The sequence below is a fragment of the Lytechinus variegatus genome, chromosome 10 (genome assembly GCF_018143015.1).
Source record: "Lytechinus variegatus isolate NC3 chromosome 10, Lvar_3.0, whole genome shotgun sequence".
Taxonomy (NCBI): domain Eukaryota; kingdom Metazoa; phylum Echinodermata; class Echinoidea; order Temnopleuroida; family Toxopneustidae; genus Lytechinus; species Lytechinus variegatus.
Genome location: NC_054749.1, coordinates 31,388,320 through 31,410,316, shown reverse-complemented (window position 1 = coordinate 31,410,316; position 21,997 = coordinate 31,388,320). Strand labels below are relative to the sequence as shown.

The 21,997-nt window shown below is 35.8% G+C and overlaps 3 protein-coding genes across 3 annotated transcripts; all 3 read left to right on the top strand.

Moving 5' to 3' along the window:
• The first annotated feature begins 1,871 nt into the window (after positions 1-1,871).
• On the top strand, positions 1,872-5,301 carry LOC121423206. The gene is made up of 5 exons (XM_041618527.1): positions 1,872-1,983; positions 2,662-2,787; positions 3,383-3,758; positions 4,345-4,467; positions 4,983-5,301. The coding sequence occupies exons 2-5, from the start codon at positions 2,682-2,684 to the stop codon at positions 5,299-5,301; spliced, it is 924 nt and encodes a 307-aa protein (XP_041474461.1). The 5' UTR covers positions 1,872-1,983; positions 2,662-2,681.
• Positions 5,302-6,053: 752 nt separating this feature from the next.
• LOC121423205 (uncharacterized protein DDB_G0290685-like) lies at positions 6,054-9,076 on the top strand. Its single transcript, XM_041618526.1, has 4 exons — positions 6,054-6,062; positions 6,935-7,354; positions 7,469-7,909; positions 9,020-9,076. Exons 1-4 carry the CDS (start codon positions 6,054-6,056, stop codon positions 9,074-9,076), a joined length of 927 nt encoding a protein of 308 aa, XP_041474460.1.
• Positions 9,077-11,150: 2,074 nt separating this feature from the next.
• On the top strand, positions 11,151-15,412 carry LOC121422798. Its single transcript, XM_041618000.1, has 4 exons — positions 11,151-11,260; positions 13,251-13,404; positions 13,535-13,910; positions 14,752-15,412. The coding sequence occupies exons 2-4, from the start codon at positions 13,293-13,295 to the stop codon at positions 15,257-15,259; spliced, it is 996 nt and encodes a 331-aa protein (XP_041473934.1). The 5' UTR covers positions 11,151-11,260; positions 13,251-13,292; the 3' UTR covers positions 15,260-15,412.
• The last annotated feature ends 6,585 nt before the right edge of the window (positions 15,413-21,997 follow it).

Below are 21,997 nucleotides of genomic sequence, written 5' to 3'. Positions count from 1 at the left end.
AAAATAACAAAGGTTTTGCTTATTTTCCACAAAACAGTTAAATGCACAAGTGAGTGATATTCGAATGAGAGAGTCGATGATGTCCCTCACACACTATTTCTTTCTTTCTTTTTAAATATATTTGAATCATAAAATAGTTCAGTTTCATACATTTGACAATTAGGATCAACTTGACTGAACAATAAATTGTTAAAACAATGATAATTCAATATGTTTAGGGAGGAATAGTTTTTCTTTCGCATGACAATAAGGAGATAATGTTTGATATATTCAAATGCAAAATTAATAGAGAGTGGGTGATGTCATCAGTCTCCTAATTTGTCTAACGACCATAATATGAATATAATTTTTGTGAAATTAAGCGAAACTTTAAAATGTCATAAATTTTCTTCTTTTTTTTAATCAAATTTTGATGAAACTGTTATGGTATGCTTGTTTGATTTTTCTCTTTTTATTCAAATCAATTTTTTTTTTTACTGCAAATTTAATCAAATTGCCGGATATAGCAATGCCATCTTAAAATTTCGGGTTATTTCACAAAACAGTGATATGCAAATCATGGTCGGTATGTAAAATTAGGGAGGCGATGACGTAACACACGTGTTATATTATTTATGATAATAGTTACACTTACATGGCACTTCATATTCTGGTTGAAACGTTTTACACTGCAATTATTATTTTCCCGGTCAAAGGATCCATCACTGATCCACACATAAAATGCGCCATCTCCACTCCCTGGGAGTATCATGGCAGGCAACCGTTTATCGATATGTTTGCTTGTTTGTTTTGTTTTGTTTGCTTGAAATTTATTTCTGCGTTCCACATGTTCAACATAATACAACATAATCAATTATTACATAGATTTTACATATATATACATTTTAGACACACGTATCATTTACAATCTCTTTCTGAATATAAAAAATTATATGAAAAATATTATTCAACTAAATTTCAGAACGCAGGAGACCGTCGTCATGCGCGACCTGCTTGATGTTGACGACGGCCTCAAATATGTCAATTTAATCACATATACGTCTACATCTGGGTAGAAAGTGACATTAGCGGCGGGTGGGATTCTAACCCTTATAAATATGAAATATAAAATATGTCAATGTTTAGCTTTTGTGAGCGCCATAATTGAAACATCACATGATTCGATTTACAAGCTCTTTAACTTGCAAATCTAAAAAAGAGAAACGTTGAGCAATATCATTATTATAATTGTGTGTTTTTTCTCTTTATATTTAAATTACATGTCGTTGGGTGCATTTGACCTGTAAAACATTTTACTCTCAACTTGAGGGAATTCCAATTAAAATACAAGAAAACTGTTTTTGATGCAATGGTAATGCATTTGCACACCTTTTCATGTGCAATACAAGTGAACTAAATTGTTTTTTATCATGATCATCAGTAATGTATGGTCCTTGAAGCAAAACGATAAATGTCTGAATGTTTGGAATGCTTATATATTAGTTTAAGGTAATATTAAGTCAAGAATCATTAATTCACTATTTTTTTCAATCCACAATTTTTATATGCAATATTTGATAAATTCATCTTGACCCCTATGGAAGGGGAAATGAATAAAAGAGTGGAAGAAACAAAACAAAAACAACGACAAAATAATAGCAAAAGTAGTACGATAGTCACACCTCATCTTTGATTTATATATGACCCAATCGAAATAAAAGTACTTGGAATTAGACGGGTTACTCCGAGTCACTGCATTAAAACCATGGATTGTTTTAAAGTAATTAATCTTAATTCTGTCTTTGTATTCAACAGTGTTTTTATCTTAAACACCCAGCTTAATTAGATAAAAGAATTAACTCAAAGTTAATCTTCAAACTCAGACGATATTACCTTTTACAGTATTAGAGCGCTGCGAAACAAATTAGTTTTCCTCCGATCTTTTGTAGCGTTTGTGTGCCTATACCTGACAACGTTGTGGGATAGTTCTAGTGCATATTTAGCGTGAGTATTCATTTTTTTAAACTCAAATTCATCTTCATACAGGTTATATTTATTGAACTGCGTCATCACAGATCATTAAACCAGTAACCATTTTACCGTTGTCACCTGATAAAGCCAAATTGAAATGAGTTACCTTACAATGCAGACTATATTATTAGCTCACTAATTTAGATAGTATTGACACACGTACGGATATATCATTTATATCGTGTGTGTTTTATTGGATGATCGATGTTCCCTTTCCTCTTTTTCACCCTTCTCCTGATAAAATCCCAACATTATTCTCCTCTTCCTACTCCTCTTCTCCTCATCACGTCCCATCTTCTCTCTATTTTGTTTCCCAACTTCTTTTCCAACCAATCTTATATTCTTTTTACATTTCTCACTCTCGAAAATTTTTTCTCAATTCTCCTTTGTTATCCTCCCTCTCATACCTTCAACATCTTTTTTTCACATTTCCTTCACTGTCTTCTTTTCCATCTCCTTTTTCTAATTTTACTACCCATCCCTCTTCCTCCTCAATTATTCGATTAAATCGTTTTAACTTAACTGTTTAGTCTTATCATACCTCTGTTTTTCTACCTTTCTCTTCATATTTTCTCTTCTTTATCCAAACCTTTCTCCACCACCTTCCCTCCTCCTCTCCATCCCCTTCTCCTTCGATTTCTCATCCTCCAGGTATTAACATATCGAGTAAGATGGATGTCGTGCCTCCGTTGACCCTCCTAGTAACTACTGCATTCATCTTAAGTATCTTCTTCACCTTTCAAGCTGGTGTTGGTCCAGATTCCGAGTATTCATTAGGTAATAAATTCAAGCAAAGAATCGTGTGCTGCGCCAGTGTATTCATTTATCTATTTATTATCTATTTATTTATTCATTCATTTGGTGGCCAAGACGTCCTCACTGTTATGTCACTTGATCTCACTAAAATGATTGTGGGTACTAGGTATATGATACTTCCACGACCAAACCTCTCTAGTTAATGTTCTTTTTTTTTTCTTCCTCTTTAATTTCAAACTTAAACTTAACCATGGCATGTTTCTTCGGTGTAATGTTGGTAAAGATTTTTCCTTGACGACTTTTAAAAGGTCGATACAATCATAGCAAAAAAATTTGATATTGAAGTTTAGTATTGTATTCATACAAATATCAACATTAGTATGTTGTCGTAAGACAATTACGACAATTATGTTCTGAATTATTCATGCCTCAATCATGGCAATCGAAAGTGGCTGTTCCCATTTTATATTTTTTTCTATGTTTATATATACTTTTTTAGTTTTATAATTTATACGTTGAATCAGAAACATATAAAGCCATTTATATCTTGCGATGTGGCATATGTTAAAATTTATAGTGAAATTATTGTTCTTGTCATATAAATTTATAATCACAGGTTTCTTTCGAAACTCAATTTTCAACCTCTCTAACAACGTCCCGACACCCATAACTCCGGCCGGTTACACCTTCGCAATTTGGGGTTTGATCTACTCCTGGTTTGGTGCTTGGGTGATCTACGTCATCACAACTCTCTTCAGGACGAACGATAAGGGTCCTGTATATCTTAACCCTCCTACAACCACTCCTGAGTTTCTCATTGCAGTATGGCTGAATCTTACACTCAGTGTGACATGGTTATTTGCCATCGATCGAAGGGCCTTTTTTCTGGGCTTAGCGACCTTGTCTGGAATGGCAACGACGCTCTACGTAGCAATATCCATAGCAACGACCAGAGTTTATCAATATCTATTTGTCTTCAAGGAATATGGAATGTAAGATTTCTTTGTTTTTACTCCTGCTGTTGCAACATAATCTTTATTGTCATTTTGATTTGTTTATTTTTGTAACACTGACAACAACAATGATAATCAAACTTAATAATAATAATATTGATGATAATAATGATGATGATGATGATGACGATGAAGATGATGATGATGATGATATTGGTGGTGGTGGTGATGGTGATGATGATGATGATGATGATATTGGTGGTGGTGGTGATGATGATGATGATAATATTGTTATTATCATCAGTATTATCAATATCATTGTTATTATTATTATTATTATTACTCTCCTACGCTATGTGCGTTATCATAATCATTTTCAGAATCATCATTATCATAATTATCATCCGTTAAAAATCATGGATGCCAGTCAGCACTGGGCCTGAAACCTGGCAGAATTTATCAGACCCTCATCAGTTCTGGGAAATGTAAAGCTTGAAAAAGACTGACATTTGAAGTTCTAGGGTCTGAAATAAGGCAAAAAAATTAAGACTGGCATGATATTGCAAAGATTTTCAATGACTGTGGAGCATGGTCTCATTATCTTTTTTTCTATGATTGATTCTAGATTCGATTTGTGGGCCAACCGTATTTTGATACAGAATGGACTTGCTATATATGCTACTTATATAACAGAAGCAACAAGAGTCCAGTTCGCCATTATTCTAATATATACGTTTGGAATAGACGAGTAAGTAGAATGTACATGGAGTATTCCCACATTTAGCAATATTAAAGGAGTAACCATGGTTACATAAAATAATTAAATGATATTCATGTAGGGATAAGGCATGGCACTGGGAACGATTTTATTTGTGGGGGTGCCGATGTAAACTTGAAAAGAAAAAAAAGTTGTCACTTCAAAATGGAAGTCAAATTAGCCCCGAGAACAATTTGAAAGGCAAAAAAGGAAGAGGGTTACTTCAACATTGAGGTGAAATTGGTTCCCAATAAATATGAAAAAAAGGTACAAAAATAAGGTCATTTTGGTTACATTTTTTTTTTTAATTTGTACACATGTTCCAGAATACCAGGGGGACCTCCCTGTAGAGAATAACACACGCAGCACCCCAAGGAAATTTCAGCACCCCAGCACTCCCCCTTCCCAGGGCCATGGGACAAGGCTACCACATAATATTTTTCGAGTCATTCTTGACATTGCTAAACGCTCGTTTTATCAATATATTTTTGGTGTGTTTATTACAGAGACACTACAACCTACATTTGTTTTGCGGTCCTCGCTACCCAACTTATCACTTATTTCTTCCTGGACTGTTTCGTTTACGATCGATACTTCCGATATATTCTTATCGTCTACCCGACAGTTATGTGGAATTTGGGCGGAATCCTTGTCGCTAACATTCGTGATCCCAACAGTCCTCAAGCGGTCATTGGATCGACACTCTTTGCCCTCGTCTTCGTCTTCTTCGTCATCAAAACCATCTTGGTCATCGTTCGCGACCCCGTATACGTCATCGCTAAACAGAGAAAGCCTGATAAGGCCGCTTACACGCAACTCACTTAGTTATAACATGTTTCGTGATCTGAAGATATTATTTTAGATACTAACAGAGCTTAATTGCTCTGAACATTGGCATAGTAAAAATGATTAAATATTACTCTGAGTAATGATATAGTTTATGATATTTTGCCTTCTCACGTCTGTGTCTTTTTGAATAAATTTAATGAATAAGGAAGGCGTTGTGTGATAATAATTTATCAACGGTATTACACAATATTTTTTTCCGGAATATTATAATTTCGTAATTCATTTGGTCAATTTAGAGAACACTAAGTTTACCCCAAAAAAATTGGAAATTATTTTTATTCACGTACTGTATATTTTTCGTTGTCTTTTGTATTGTTTTTGTTGATTGTGGTGGTGGTGATGATAATGATGACGATAATGAATATGATGCGACAACGATGATGAGGAGGAGGAGAAGGAGGCGGGAAATGATGAGGATTAGAGTAATGGTGATGATGATGGCAACGATGTTAATGTCTTTCCTGCTGTTGATGACGATGATTTTGTAGTTAATCATGATGATGGCGATGATGATAATGACAACGACGATGAATAGTTTGTAAGTACAAACTTCTGATTTTTTTCACAATTCACACAGTGTACAATGCAGAGTCTGGTGTAGTGAGACTAGATTCATTGTGTACTGTGGCTGCATCTATCAAATTACAGACAGAGTTTGGAACGTAGTCGTAACTGTAGAAAGGTACATTTTTTTAAGTGTCAAATTTTAATCTGTGCTTGCAGACAACATGATGGTGGTGAGTATGGTGATGATGATGACGACGACGACGACGATGGTGATGATCCTACATGTAGGTCTAACAGTTTTGTTTTATCTGTCAAGAAGAAATAGCACAACCCATAAACAAATAAATATTCAATGCATCAGTGTGGTAGGATATTATTTTTTTTAATTATTTTATTATTATTTTTATTACTTTTTATACATTTTTCTATGCATGTTTTCCACCAGTTTTCTATCAGCAAAATAAGGAAATAAAGAATGCATATATTTCGTCAGATAAAATCTATCAATAACATATATAAATACAACAGTGGTGGTCCAGTTAAATTGCCGTATTGATAGTCAATATTTTGAAATCAAGTTTGGATTAGGTGTGTAGATAAATGCCAAAGACCATGCTAGATCAATATCAAATAATCTTATCTAGTAATGAGATAAATTACTATTTCTAAAACCAAACAGAAAACCTACAGATGAGCTGTTCAACATGGTACGAGCGAAACGTTTGCAAATTGCACACTTGGCAGTAATTATGCCATATAGCTATTTTTTCGAGGGTAACGGTTTGGATAATGAGGTTGATACGTAGTGAGATTTAACAAAAGAGTGACAAAATGGAAAACGATAATAGTAAGGAGAGCGCCAAGTTGATGACGACGTGGATAACAACAAGGGCAACAAGGAAAACAAAGGTGATTATGAGGGGATTCAGAAGGGAAACAACGAGGTTGCCGAAGATGGTTATGAGGCAATAAGGACAACAACGAGGGTGACGACGATGAATATGAGGGTAATAAGGACAGCAATGAGGGTGACGAAGATGATAATGAGGGTTATAAGACGGGTGACAATAAGGGTGACGAAGATTATTAAGAGGGTGATAAGACGGGTAACAACAAGGATGACGAAGGGGGTTATGAGGGTAACAATGAGGGTGACGAAGATGATTATGAGGGTAATAAGAAGGGTAACAATAAGGGTGACGAAGATGATTATGAGGGTAATAAGAAGGGTAACAATGAGGGTGACGAAGATGATTATGAGGGTAATAAGAAGGGTAACAACAAGGGTGACGAAGATGATTATGAGGGTAATAAGACGGGTAACAATAAGGGTGACGAAGATGATTATGAGGGTAATAAGAAGGGTAACAATGAGGGTGACGAAGATGATTATGAGGGTAATAAGAAGGGTAACAATAAGGGTGACGAAGATGATCATGAGGGTTATAAGACGGGAAACAATGAGGGTGACGAAGATGATTATGATGGTAATAAGACGGGAAACAACAAGGGTGACGAAGATGTGTTTTTTTAGGGTAATAAGACGGGAAACAACAAAGGTGACGAAGATGTGTTTTTTTAGGGTAATAAGACGGGAAACAATAAGGGTGACAAAGATTATTAAGAGGGTACTAAGACGGAAAACAACAAGGGTGACGAAGATGATTATGAGGGTAATAAGACAGGTAACAATGAGGGTGACGAAGATGATTATGAGGGTAATAAGACGGGTAACAAGGGTGACGAAGATGATTATGAGGGTAATAAGACGGGTAACAATAAGGGTGACGAAGATGATCATGAGGGTTATAAGACGGGAAACAATGAGGGTGACGAAGATGATTATGATGGTAATAAGACGGGAAACAATAAGGGTGACGAAGATGATCTTGAGGGTTATAAGACGGGAAACAATGAGGGTGACGAAGATGATTATGAGGGTAATAAGACGGGAAACAACAAGGGTGACGAAGATGTGTTTTTTAGGGTAATAAGAAGGGAAACAATAAGGGTGACAAAGATTATTAAGAGGGTACCAAGACGGAAAACAACAAGGGTGACGAAGATGGGTATGAGGGTAATAAGACGGGTAACAATGAGGGTGACGAAGATTATTATGATGGTAATAAGACGGTAAACAAGGGTGACGAAGATGATTATGAGGGTAATAAGACGGGTAACAATAAGGGTGACGAAGATGATTATGAGGCTAATAAGACGGGAAACAATGAGGGTGACGAAGATGATTATGATGGTAATAAGACGGGAAACAACAAGGGTGACGAAGATGTGTTTTTTTCAGGGTAATAAGAAGGGAAACAATAAGGGTGACAAAGATTCTTAAGAGGGTAATAAGACGGAAAACAACAAGGGTGACGAAGATGGTTATGAGGGTAATAAGACGGGTAACAATGAGGGTGACGAAGATGATTATGATGGTAATAAGACGGGAAACAACAAGGGTGACGAAGATGTGTTTTTTAGGTTAATAAGACGGGAAACAACAAAGGTGACGAAGATGTGTTTTTTAGGGTAATAAGACGGGAAACAATAAGGGTGACGACGATGATTATGAGGATAATAAGAACGAAAACAATAAGGATGGCGAAAATGATCATTAGCAGAAAGGCAGGGAGGTGAAAACTTAGATAATAAGGGAGAGAGCAAAAAAGGACGACGACGAGTATATTGATCTTATTCGTCTTCTCATCCGCTTTATTATTCACTCTTTTAACCTCATATTCTATTTGTTTATTATCCTTGGTATCTACTTTGTCACCCGTTTTATCTCTCTCCTTATTCCCCTCGCTCCCCACTTCGCTGACGTCATTGTCATCACTTTTGCATTTTCTACTCGTCATCCACCTCTCTTACTTTTACGCATTCATTCGTCACATTCTATTCGCAAACCTGCTCGTTATCGTCATCAAATCTATTCATGGAGATCGGACTAGAGAAATTGAATTTAAGAGAGACATAACACTCCCCAAAATTTTTCACATTTTACTCTTTTCCCTTTAATTTCTTCTCCTCTCCTTCCCCATCTTCGTTTTGTTCATTCTATTTTTAGGGGACGTCTCAAGTGCCCCATTGTACGCGAGTGATATGTGTAAGCATTCTTTTTCCAACATAATAGGCGAATATTCATTTTCACTTGTCTATAATTGGTACTATCGTAATGTCACAGGATTCTGTTAGCAAAGGCTTTCACAATGACATGACTGGACGTGGGACTGAACTCTAGGAGGTGATACATGGATGGGGGGGTGAACCCCTGTGTTTTCCCAGTTGTGAGGGGGGGGGTAAAGAAAATAAGAAATAGAATAAAGAATAAGAGGGGTATCAAACAAAGAGATCTGGGTCATAAAACCATTATCTATCTGTATTACCCTTGTTATTCAATTGAGAAAAATTACGTCAGCCGATATTAAATAAATGCTTAAATTTCAAAATATTTCAATAAATATTCAGTATGTATTATGCATATGTTTACTTGGTCCGTTGGTATCCGTTATATCTGTATACAGCTGGATGTTGGAGTAAGTTGAGTAATGTACATTTAAGTGGTATCAGAGGCGTCGATCCTGGGGGGGCAGGGGGGCGATCACCCCACCAATGAAAATATTGGGGGGGCAAACGTATCATTCCCCCCCCCCAATAATTTCGGATATGGCAAAAAAAAAAGATTGTAATGTTCAGCAAGCGACAATGAGATACACAACTCGTTCTTTATTTAAAATCGTGCTCAAAATGCCCGCTTTTCTGATTGGAATATAAAATTTTCAGCTCGCGCTCCGCGCTCGCATCATTTCTGTAGCAAAAACCCATACTTTTCATGATTAAATAGGTGAATGCCAATGTTCCTTTTCACTTTCAAGCCTCAAAAGAACTCCTGCTTCGATATATATATATATATATATATATATATATATATATATATATATATATATATATACTGTATATGTTTGTATGGGTGTCTTGTACGATCCAGCGCCTTTGGAACGTTAAAGATTTTGCCCCCCCCCCCATCTGAAAAATGGATCGACGTCCCTGAGTGGTATGTATTTCGAGACGTTACTTTTGGCATACATCAAGTAACACCATACTTCTGTTTGTTTTGGTGGACAAACTTTTACAGCCATTGGTATTGAATAACCTTTATCATTAGTGTACTAGTGCTATTATGTATCATCCCAATATTTCATAATTATGATGATAGCAATAAAACACCAATGGGGCTCTTTTATCACTTGCCAAAACAAATATTGGCAAACGATACTGGCCTACTTTATTTCATAAAAGATCCAAGCATTGCGGGTTTTGCATAATTCCCCTATTGTCAAATAGGGGAAAGGGTGTTTTTATGACAATATTTGCTCAATTTATCTACAAAGACAAAAACAATTAACTCTAAATTCATGAAATTACAAGTATTACATATAAGATGAAATCATATGGTTTGTCAATTGGGATTCCGGGGTCCTATCTTACAAAGCGTTGCGATAAACTCAAATTATCTTTAATTAAAATTTCGGAAGTGAAGAGATGGGACTTTCAGGTCAATCGCAGTTTATGTTTGAATAAAAATTAATGTCTCCAAACTGTTTTAGACGTGCTCCTGATCTTTTTTTATGCATTGCATAAATACACTGATTGGAATTTTAAACAATGCTGTTTAAGCCCCTCGCTCCCATAACTTAAAAAAAAAATTATTTAAATGTTTAAACAACAGATGTTATAGTGACGGCCAAAAACAGAGCTGCGTAAAATTTTAAACAATGTTTTTACAATGTATACAAGGACCTGTATCACATCAATCTTTGCGAAAACTTAGAAAATTCAAAGCGATTATGATTGATTGCCATGGTTACAGGTTGGTTATCAATTTTGAACAAATTGTGAATGTACCAATGATCTTGATTGCCAATTTCATTTTTAAAGATTTACTGCAAATTTATTGTGCTTTTATAGTAGATAGAATACAACACATTCGATATGATAACGATTTGTATTGTTGTAATGTTTTCTTCTTATCTAATAGGGTTCTCATGTGTTTTATCACTGAGTTTATATTCCTAACTTTATCATTCAAATCGCCGCTAGTAGCCTAAACAAATTTGCAAATTCACATCCAAAATTATTGCAATTATGAAACAAGACTTTGCTGTATAATACAAATCAATAAAAGCCTGGTTACTTAAACAATCATAATCACGATGGGAGAATTTGGAATCATTGGTCCCTTATCTATCTAAAGTTAGTTTACCTCCCATTCCATGCTTATCAACCAATCAATCGGCTTAATCATTTATGGATCCAGATTCGAGAGGGCTAGTTGGTAAACGAAGATCTAGAAAAATAGGGTTTTGGGAATAGTTGTGAATTGATATTCATCTGATGCAGACGGGATAGAAATAATTGGATATAGGTGAGTGATCGTATTTTTAATTGCTTTGATAATTTTTTCTCCTATGAAATTTAAACAGAATCATGTCTTTATTTATGTTTATGGTGTAGTGCATGATCATTATTTATTCCGTTATTTGTGTATGAAATATGAAAGACATGTGTATCGTTTCGTGATATTTCAGATTTTCATTTCCTTTCTAAAACAGGCATTCGTGAGTAATCTCGGAGGTTGTACATAAGGGGGAATGCTAAATTTATAGGTGTAAAATTGTTCAACGAACCAGCACTCTAAAACAGGGAGTAAAATTTTACCCAATATTGGGTAGAAAGTGAACATGCATGTTTGCTGGGTATTTTTTAAACCCCATATTGGGCTATTTCATCGCAGTATTGCGTAAAATTTACAAAATATCTTTTTACCCAACCAAGTTGCATGTTCCCATTTTACAAAATATTGGGTAAAACCTTTTTAAAGTGAGTGAACGCACATAGCGTGCATAAATATGTGCAATTAAGGTCTACTATTGAATTTATTATGCAGCTGCAAGTCACTTTGATTAGTGTGTTCTATACTCCTTTCCCATTTGCCTAAATGACATGGATTGATAGTGAAACACGTTGATTTTTTTGATATATTTTCAATGTTTATTATAGCAGAGAATTGTTAGTGACATAACATTTTTGTGAGAAGTGTACATTTAATTTGGAATATATGAATATTCAAAGATGGTATGGAACTTGCACGTCTTTACCACATTTCGATTTATAAATTATATATACATGTGTAATATAATAATGTGGCTTGTAAAGAGCCAAATCCTCTCTATAGAGTACTCAATGCACATAAAGAGCGAAGAGTTAAATAAAAGAGTTTTTAGAAGATTTTTTATTTTTTTATATTGATAGGATACCTCCCTTATATCAAATACAATTCTTGAACAGCTTTGAATTTGTTTGCACTCGTGTCCTTGCGCATGAATGTAATTATCGTTAAGGACGATCGTCCATAAACTAAATAAACACTATCACGTGGACTGACCGGTGATCTTTACAGGTCCAGACTAGGCCACTAGTTTGATTGATACAATTCATTTAACACGATATGCATTATTCATCGTTTGAGTTTAAGAAGTTTAAGATTGTATTATCAACCAGAGCAATAAAACAATGAAAGTGAAGTGTACATGAGTCATTAAAATAGATACTAAAATGTTACCTGAATTAGTGTGAAACAGACCATTTGCTTAAATCAATTAAATAGAATGATCTGTCGTTGTCCCCATTCTTCGTGTGAAATATGCTATGTTTTTAAACAATTTTTTACCTCGTCCTCCCTTTTCCAGTGTGAACCTATTAAAGAAAGTCAGGAAAAACGCGAAAAATTTTTTTCTCTGTCAATCATTTATTCTTCAATATGGTTGTAAATTCATCATACAAGATTAATTGAAATTTAGTGGGGGGTTTTCTATCTTCGTCGTAAGTTCGGGCAGATTCAAGAAATGCATTAGCACATAAAGACACAAGGTACAATTATCTGTAAAGACGTTTTCTTTTCGAAAGCATTTGTCTTTTGTCCATATAAAATATCCATAAACCATCTATGGAAAAGCAGGACTAAATATATAGTATAAGCAATAAGTATATAGTATAAACCCTCCACCTTCAGTCATGATAATTGTAAATAGATGTCGATTTCAAATACGAACAGAGCCAGTGCCGTAGGATGGCTGGGGTGACCTCCCCTTAGAAATTTAAGTCGTCAAAATAAAATGAGAAGAATATGATTATAAAGGGGAAGGTAAATTAGAATATTGAAAAGAGGGTATTGTATCATAAAACGAATACCCCTTTTTTAAGAGAAAAAGCTACGCGACCCTTAGATTCCCTTGTACCATATCCAAATACTCTAACGCTCATAGCCTTCAATATCAATTGATGAGTAAATAAAACGCAAAGAATCCAATACATTCTCATGTTATAATGGTCTTTTATTCAATTTCTTATTTCAGTATTTTGACTAGACGATTGACAAATCGGCTTGATAATCAACCATGGCGTCCGAGCATGATTTCCTCTTCTTATTCTTGGCGCTCTTCACGCTCGTCATGTTTGTCTTAACACAAGTCCTCAGTGCTCTTGCTACTGTACCTGGGGATCCAGCTGGTAAGTAACCATGGCAACAATAAATCATCATTATCTATGACAATGCTTATCTTAAAATATGTTACAGGTTTGTTAATCTCTTCAATAAAGTTATCAAGTTTCGTACCAATAACGGTTTTCTTTATTTCAGGTTGGTTTCCTAACACCACCGAAGAAGTGTCCGATGCGTACCCGGTCTTGGTTACCCCAGCAGGATGGACCTTCTTAGTCTGGGCTATCATCTACATCTGGATGCTGATCTATGTCATCTACATCCTTACCACCATCTGTCGAAGGAACAAGAATGGACCGGTCTACATGAACCCACCCGTCATCACAGCAAACTTCCTCGCCTTCTTCACGCTGAACCTCGCCTTCAACATCGTCTGGCTGTTCTTGTTCAGTAGGAGGGAGTTCGCCTGGTCGTTGGCCGATTCGTGCCTGTTGGCGTTCTCCGCCTATATCTGTCTCTGGATCAGTCATCGCAACGTGGAGAAATATCGTGATGTCATGGAAACTAATCACAAGTAAGATGATCATCATAATGGCGTGTATTTATACATATTTTTTCTTTTTAAACAAGTTCACACCTAGTTACAATAATGCACATAGCATTTCCATTTATTTGAAAGCAAGATAAAAGAGCATTGTAGATCAAATGCCTTGCTCACGACACGGGCATAGCTGCCGCGACCGGGGATCGAACCCCGGACTTTTTCATGTCTAGCCAGGCGCCTTAGACCACTCGGCCACGGCACCTCCATTAACGTGGAAGTTTTTGAGTGTGTCGCCCTCTTGCTATAGTGGCATATCTAGGGAATAACAATGAGTTTGTGTGTGGAACGATATTTTCTGGGGCGCACAAAAAAAAAGAAGAGAGAAGTATTTAAAACTAAAGTATCCTCAAGAAAGAGAAATGCAAATCGTCTGATGGGATACCATAGGAAACATTTTAGGAGATGGAACGAGTGCGGCTTGCCACTTTGGATCCACCACTATATCGCTTTAGCCCAACTCACATCAGCAGTAGATGGGAAGATGTAATAATGAAAAATATGGCTGAAGCCAGTTTGTTACTTCAGAAGATTGGAGTCTCGAAATTAGTTCTACATGGTGTGTGTGTGGGGGGGGGGCACAGTGTGACTGTGTAATGTGTTGGTAAAGTGTGCGTAGTCATTTGTGTGTTTGTCACATACCCGTTAAAATGTGTACGTTAACTTTGTTAGATTAGTTAAGCGACTTAACATTTCATTGATACAATGTTCTACAGAGTGGAGATTGTGTTTAAACTGTAGGTCTAAGTCGTTCCCATATCATAAGTGAATTATAAGTCATTCTATGAATTATTTTGTATTTTTTATATTTCAGGGTTGATCTGTGGTGCAATCGAATCCTTCTTCAGAATGGTTTAGCTGTATACGCAACGTGGACCACTATCGCAACACTGATCAATCTTTCCATCGCCCTCACCTACCTTGCTGACGTCAAGAACCTATCAGCTAGTCTCATCTCTCTCTCAATCCTCACCGCCGAGGTCGTCGTCTATTTCGTCGTCGATACCTTCTACTGGGACCGATACCTTCGTTATACATTCACCGTCTACCCCACCGTCATTTGGGCCCTGTCCGGGGTCCTGTCTGAGAATTGGGACCCGGACACGAAGACGTCGATCTTCAACGCCGTTTTGCTGGCAGTAGGATGTCTATGTTTCGTCATTAAGATTGTCTTAGTGGTGTTTGTTAGGGACCAATTGGATTCCAAACCTTTTCCACAGTCATCAGGGAAGGTTAATAAGTACATGCTAAATGACGAGGAAAGTGACATACCGAGTATCACAATGACAAATAAGAAGCTTTACGATAATGCAGTTAATTAAACAGAGATATGTAATTGAAAGGAATCCTCTTTTCTCTTTGTACAAAGCGGACATTGTTGTATGCAGGGCAACCGGATAGGAGTTGGGATGATGTTGCCCTACGAAAGATAAAAGTGTATAAAAAGAAAAGAAGAGGAAGAAGAAGAAAACAAAGAAAAGAAGAAAAAGAAGAGGAGGAGGAGGAACAGAAGAAAACCTCATCTGTGTCTTCATTTACTTATTGGTCCTATATATTAGATTTAATTAGTGGGTTAATATAGAATTGCACGACACATGCATCTCTTTTGATAATCTTCTTTCTTCTTTCTACCCTCTTCTTCCTTTTGCTCATTTATTTGTTGTCACTACTAGAAAAGTCATAGGGGCGTTTGCTTCTGCCCTCTTGTACATAGCGTCACACCAATCTAGAATCTCAACGTCAAATATTATATAACAAACAACCTCTGTAAAAGAATAAATGTAATATCAAATAATCAATGATTCATTGTGAATTTTAAGACTTGTGTATTTGTTTTGCTTTATTTTCGTTTTATTTTTTTAGATGCGAAACGATGAGTCCCCCCCTCTCTCTCTCTTTCCACATACATAATTTCGTTCTCATCAACCACGAATTCGATGTTCAATACCTTTTATCTTTCAAAAGACAAGAAGGCATACATGAGTCCCATATACTTTATACAAATAGTCATATTCAAACCATTTTCATTTTAGTTATTTTCATTTTATTTATTTCATTAATGACGGCAAAATAAATAAGTTTTCTCACATTTTAAAATCATTAATAGAAATAAATCCAAATTAAATGATAAGATAATTATGTCACCTAATAGCTTATAATGAAGGAAGCATCTAAAGGCAAAGCATGTGAATCAGGTTTCCTATAGCATAAGTCAATAGTTTCAATATTCACCAGTTCATATTTTTTTACGAAAGGATTGCGAAGAAGAAAATACCGTTCAAAACCACACGATTGGTTTAATAATTTCAGGGTAAAGTTCAATATTTATAATTGTATAATCCATTAATTGGTTTCATTTAAATCATCATTATCATAACTTGTGGCCGTCATTAATCACTAGCATCACAATCGGCGTGTTCATCACACAGCAATGTAAATAAGAAAATACCGTTCAAAACCACACGATTGGTTTAATAATTTCAGGGTAAAGTTCAATATTTATAATTGTATAATCCATTAATTGGTTTCATTTAAATCATCATTATCATAACTTGTGGCCGTCATTAATCACTAGCATCACAATCGGCGTGTTCATCACACAGCAATGTAAATAAGAAAATACCGTTCAAAACCACACGATTGGTTTAATAATTTCAGGGTAAAGTTCAATATTTATAATTGTATAATCCTTTAATTGGTTTCATTTAAATCATCATTATCATAACTTGTGGCCGTCATTAATCACTAGCATCACAATCGGCGTGTTCATCACACTTTTTTATCACTCTTATCATTATCCGCTTATTCATATCTGTAATGACATATCAACTCTGCATGTTTATTTTTGTGTAAAAAAATCACAGGGCCTATGTCGTATGTTGTTATAATTTCAAGCAATATATACTTGCATGTGTGCATTAACAGTGCTTCTTTCAGAATTGACGAATGTCGATCTAAAATAAAGTATAAATCTTTCAAACAAATAAATATAAACAGAATATGAACCTTGGATATCTGATATATGCTTTTGTTAAAAACACAATGCAAGTACATCCACTTATCTACGATGCATTCCCAAATTGCACAAGCCAATGTATTTAAAATTATGCTATACAGTGCGTATCAAAAAAAGTTTACACTTTGAAAAAGCCCTGGGAATTTAAAAATATACAACATGTGGGTAATATTTTCACATACAATCCTGGGTTTGGGTCTCATCTATCCAATGAAAGTAAAAGTTTTGACAGAATGTTACACTTGAGCGAGCACTGTCCATTTTTGTAAAGCTCGCAGAAATCTGTTTGCGCAGAAATGATCGTTTGTACGCTGTGTCAAGGGGAAAGGGTGAAATCAAACTTACCCTGCGAAACATTTCTCATACATTTCCCTTGCACTTTTAGTCAATTGAAATAAAACGGATACATTCAAACATTTTCTAACAATTTTGCCACCCAAATTGCAATTTTAACACTTAGTATACACAACTTTTACCCTTTTTGTGCCTGCTGGATCTGAGGACATAACTGAATCTGAACCAAAGTTTGTATCAGACATCTCTAGCATTTTTTCACTAAGTTTTTGTCATTTTAAGTGGGTTTACATTTAATTTTTTATTTAATACTTGTTTCTCCACACTTTTCCCAAGCTTGACAATGATTGACAAAATGAAAATCAAGCCTAAGCCATGTCATGTAAATCACAGCTCAGTGTAAAGCAAATATCGTCCCGATGGCCTTGGTGTGTGGGGGAGTGGGGTGGGGCGCAATGCACTCCTCGAAGTGGTTTGGGCAAAGAAACAAGTTAAATAGGTAAAAGATATCTTCAAATCAATTTTACTAGCTAATTTGCACGTGTTATTCATGATTAAGGTCTACTTTTATTCACATAACTATTTCAAAGTTCTGCGCAAATAATTTTTCACTAACTTTTCAAAAGTAAGTAGTGCTCACTCAAGCGGAAATATTTTTCGACAGTTTTATCGTCATTTGCTTAAATGGACCTGTACCGATGTTAAAATGTGGAAAAATCTTCAGGATATTATAAATGTATAATTTTACAGGATTTTTTCTAAGTGTAAACTTTTTTTTATATACACACAAAAAATTGTTTTTTTATATTTTCTTGGAAAATGAACATAATAACCAAATTCTTAACGTCGATATTTAAAATGTACAAAAATAAATACTGAACAAAGTACGAAGCCACGAGTTAATCGACTTTTCTTAACAGATAGTCATGGCACTAGGAAGTGGAGGTACTGGGGGTGCATCAAGATTTTTCACCCCCATTAAAACATGTTGGTATGCTACTCTGTGGAATTGGAACGAAAACCATTTTTCTGACCCCAATCCCTTTCCTTTTGGAACAGTGAGAATTTTTATGAAGGGGGCGGGGGCTCGTTATATTTTTGTTTCCAAACCAGCATTTCCTCTTCAAAATTCGTTCCCAATCCTCCGAAAACCAACAATGTAGAATACAGGGGGTTCCCTCGGTTCAGAAAACTGCTATTACTATGTCAGGTTGTAGAGAAACAAGAAAAAGATGCCATCTTCTTCGCTAGAAATTTGGATGATGAATTACCAGATTTAGTGGCAGATGCCAGCAGGGCGTGTTTTTTTTTCATTATCGGTGACGCCACCTACAAAAGAGGGCGCATTATGTCAAGGGGATGTATAGAATGGAGGTATACATCTACATAAAGCAAAGTAAATAAACTCCTCAAAAAAGTTTGGAAATCTGACTTTGATCGATAATCCCTCATCAGTTCTAGTAAATATCATTGTGTAATTAATATCAATGAATAGAGTATTTAATTCTCTTTAACACGATACCCTACATAATGTGATTATGGTTCACATGAAGGTGCAGTACCTTGAAATGTGGGGCAAGGTCAAAATTAAAAAGTTACAAAATGACACAATATTGAAAGTCATTGTTCTTTTTTCAGTGCATGTGATGAGTGAGTTACTCAGCGGTTTCTATTATTTATTCTCATGCACGTTAAGTTCAACATTAACGTGGAATCAAACACACCTCTGCACAAGCAAACACATAACAAGCAAACAAACATGCATGGGTATTTCAAACCATGTTATCTCACAGAATAATAATAATAATAAATTGGTCCTTATATAGCGCATAATCAATTAAAATTGCTCTATGCGCTTTGTACAAATTGCTCTCCAATATTACAGTCACACTACAACATAAATATGTTTTCAAATTTCTTTTAAAAGATTCAACAGAAGTACATGATCGAAGGTGAATTGGTAAACTATTCCATAATTTGGGACAGCAAAAATCAAAACTAGCTTCCCCCCTTTTGAGACAACTTTGGGAATTTGTAAAATTGTAGTGTCTTCACAAGAACCATCACTACAGAAGCAGGGGCTTGATTTGAATGGATTTTCATCTATATTGACACAGACAAAAGAATCATGTTCTGTATTGACCCTTCATGACTATAACTGCTCGTTTTGCAGCTTTTCAGTTCAGACCTCATCCAACACTTTTGAATCCTGATATTTTTGTGATGGCATGATAATAACAAGCATGGTGGTATCATTTTAAAGAGAATTAAATGATCTTTTGAATGATGTAGAATGTGCATTGTGTAAATTTGGGAGTTGGGGGAAATTTATGGCCAAACACAGATTTCCAAACTGTTTTTGAGGGGTTTATAATTCCGAACATCGATCTTCTCCGCCCGGCTTCTCCGACATGTCATGTAATTGTCACCTTTGAACATGTAGACCTACTTGAGATACGGGCTCGGGATTTCTAGGGTATAATTATGTCGTTTTTGTGGGTCAAGTACTAGAGTTTTTTCCGATGGACCTAATTAAGCAGCTTTATATTCTCTTGGTCACCTCACATTTCTTCTACTTCTCCCGTAATCTATAACACAGTGTGTCCCACAAAAAGGAGACCGAGGTTCCCAATTATTTTCCAACATACCGAAACGATTTATGGTCTTTGATTACATTGTCATTTAAGTATTTTTTTCAAATTCATTTTAATACTAATAAAGAGTTTGAAAATTTAATGTCAAAACCAAGTTGCATAATAAAGTGGGTCCAGATTTGGTTATGACGCTACGACCTAAGGAAGCTAGTTAGCATATTTTTTGTTTCATTTGTTAAGTTTCTTTACACACTTTCTTAAAGGATAAGTCCACATTTTAAAGTTTCGCTTAATTTGACAAAACTGTTATATGCACATCCTTGTCGCTATGCAAATGAGGGGACTGGTCATGATGACATCACTCACTCACTACTTCTTTTATATCTTATTATATGAAGTATGAAATATTCTAATTTTATCCTCAATATCCTGTGAAACAAAGTTTTATTTCTCCCTGAATGTGTGAAATTACCATTGTTTAACATGGTATAGTTCAGTCACTTAGATGGTCCTTATTTGTAAACCTGTAAAAATTGAAATATTGTATTATTCAAACAAAAAACACACAAAAGAAATAGTGAGTAAGGGACATCATCCGATTCTCTCATTTGCATGTGACTAAATTGTGCATATAACTATGTCATAAGTGAAACTTCAAAATGTCATAACTTCCTTATTTTACATCCGATTTTGATGAAATTTTCAGCATGCTTGTCTGATTTTCTTTATTGATTCAAGTCAACGTTTTTCGAGTTGGATTTGACCTTTAACTAATCTATAAAAGAGAGTAGATTTAGATTTACACGTATGTCCCTGCGCAAATCATTTCTGCTATACCTCATAATACATATTGTCTTTACTCGGAAATGTGTGAACAGTTCACTTAGCAATTTGGTCTAGAATCAAAGAAGAGATTCCATTCTTACGATTCATGTTAATTTCATGAACGAAAAATATTCAATTATTGACATAACTTTCTCTAAAGATGGGTTTCCATGTTGTGAGACCCACTGTATGTTAGATTACAACTTACTGTACATAATCATAAAATACTATTATTGGAAAGGATTAATAAAATACTACACATTGGTACACTTCCTAGTCTACGTCTGGGAGTTGATTAGGAGGATGTCTTACAGGTACAGTGTCATAGGCAGGTGGACTATCACTTTCCCTGCTGGAAACATCCATCCTGTTGACTTCAAGAACTGTGTCATATCCAGGAGGTGGCTCCACTGTGATCCGACCTTGTTCTGACTGACCATCGAATCGGGATAACGAATCGTAGTCAGGCGGATTGTCTACGTCGGTTACCATGGGATCTTCTGTAGGTCTGTCGTAATGCTCATTCAAAATGTTGGCAAGAAAAGAATCATCTTGATTTATTTCGGGCGAGAAATTCTCCACGAGCGAATGGTCCGTGGGATCATTAGGAAAGTCCAGAGCGCGATCGTATTCTGGAGGCAAGATATTCGGCTGGCTGGAGTGTTCATCACCTTCACGGTGGCTGTCTAAGTATGTCCATGTACCGGCATCACAGTACATCACACCTGGTAAGTCTGGTTCGCGATCGCTCGATTCCTCACCCGGAGGACAGTATCCCAAACTCACAAGAATGCAGTAAAGGAGGAGAGAACATATTGACATCCCAAACGGGAGAACGAGAAAATACATCACACTAAGATAGGGATCATATCTGTAACAAACCACGCGTGTCCAAGAACGATATGCATAAGTTGAGTTGATGGAATGCTGTAATACGAGATATACATCGTTTCCTGTGGGTGCATCAAGTTCACAGTAAGTGTCAGTGTAAGCCGTGCAATTACCTATCGGATTCTGTATTTCTAATTGACGTTTGGTGAACTGGAGGTCCAGGGAGGCTGAGAAGACATCCTCATCGTTTTGACGTCCAACTCCCAAAAGGAAATACCATCTTTGATCCAAGAATCCAGTCGTATTGAACGAGACTGTGGTCACTGACGGGCAGGGCGGGAACTGGGCGTAGAGGAAGACATCTGGAGATTCTGGATCTTGATCCTTCGAATTCATCCATCTCTTCATTTTCCCATGATCACTGAAAATAGGAATAGTTAACGTTGCTTCCTCACCGCGCAACCTCTGACCACAGCTTGTGACGTCAACGCGTGATGAAC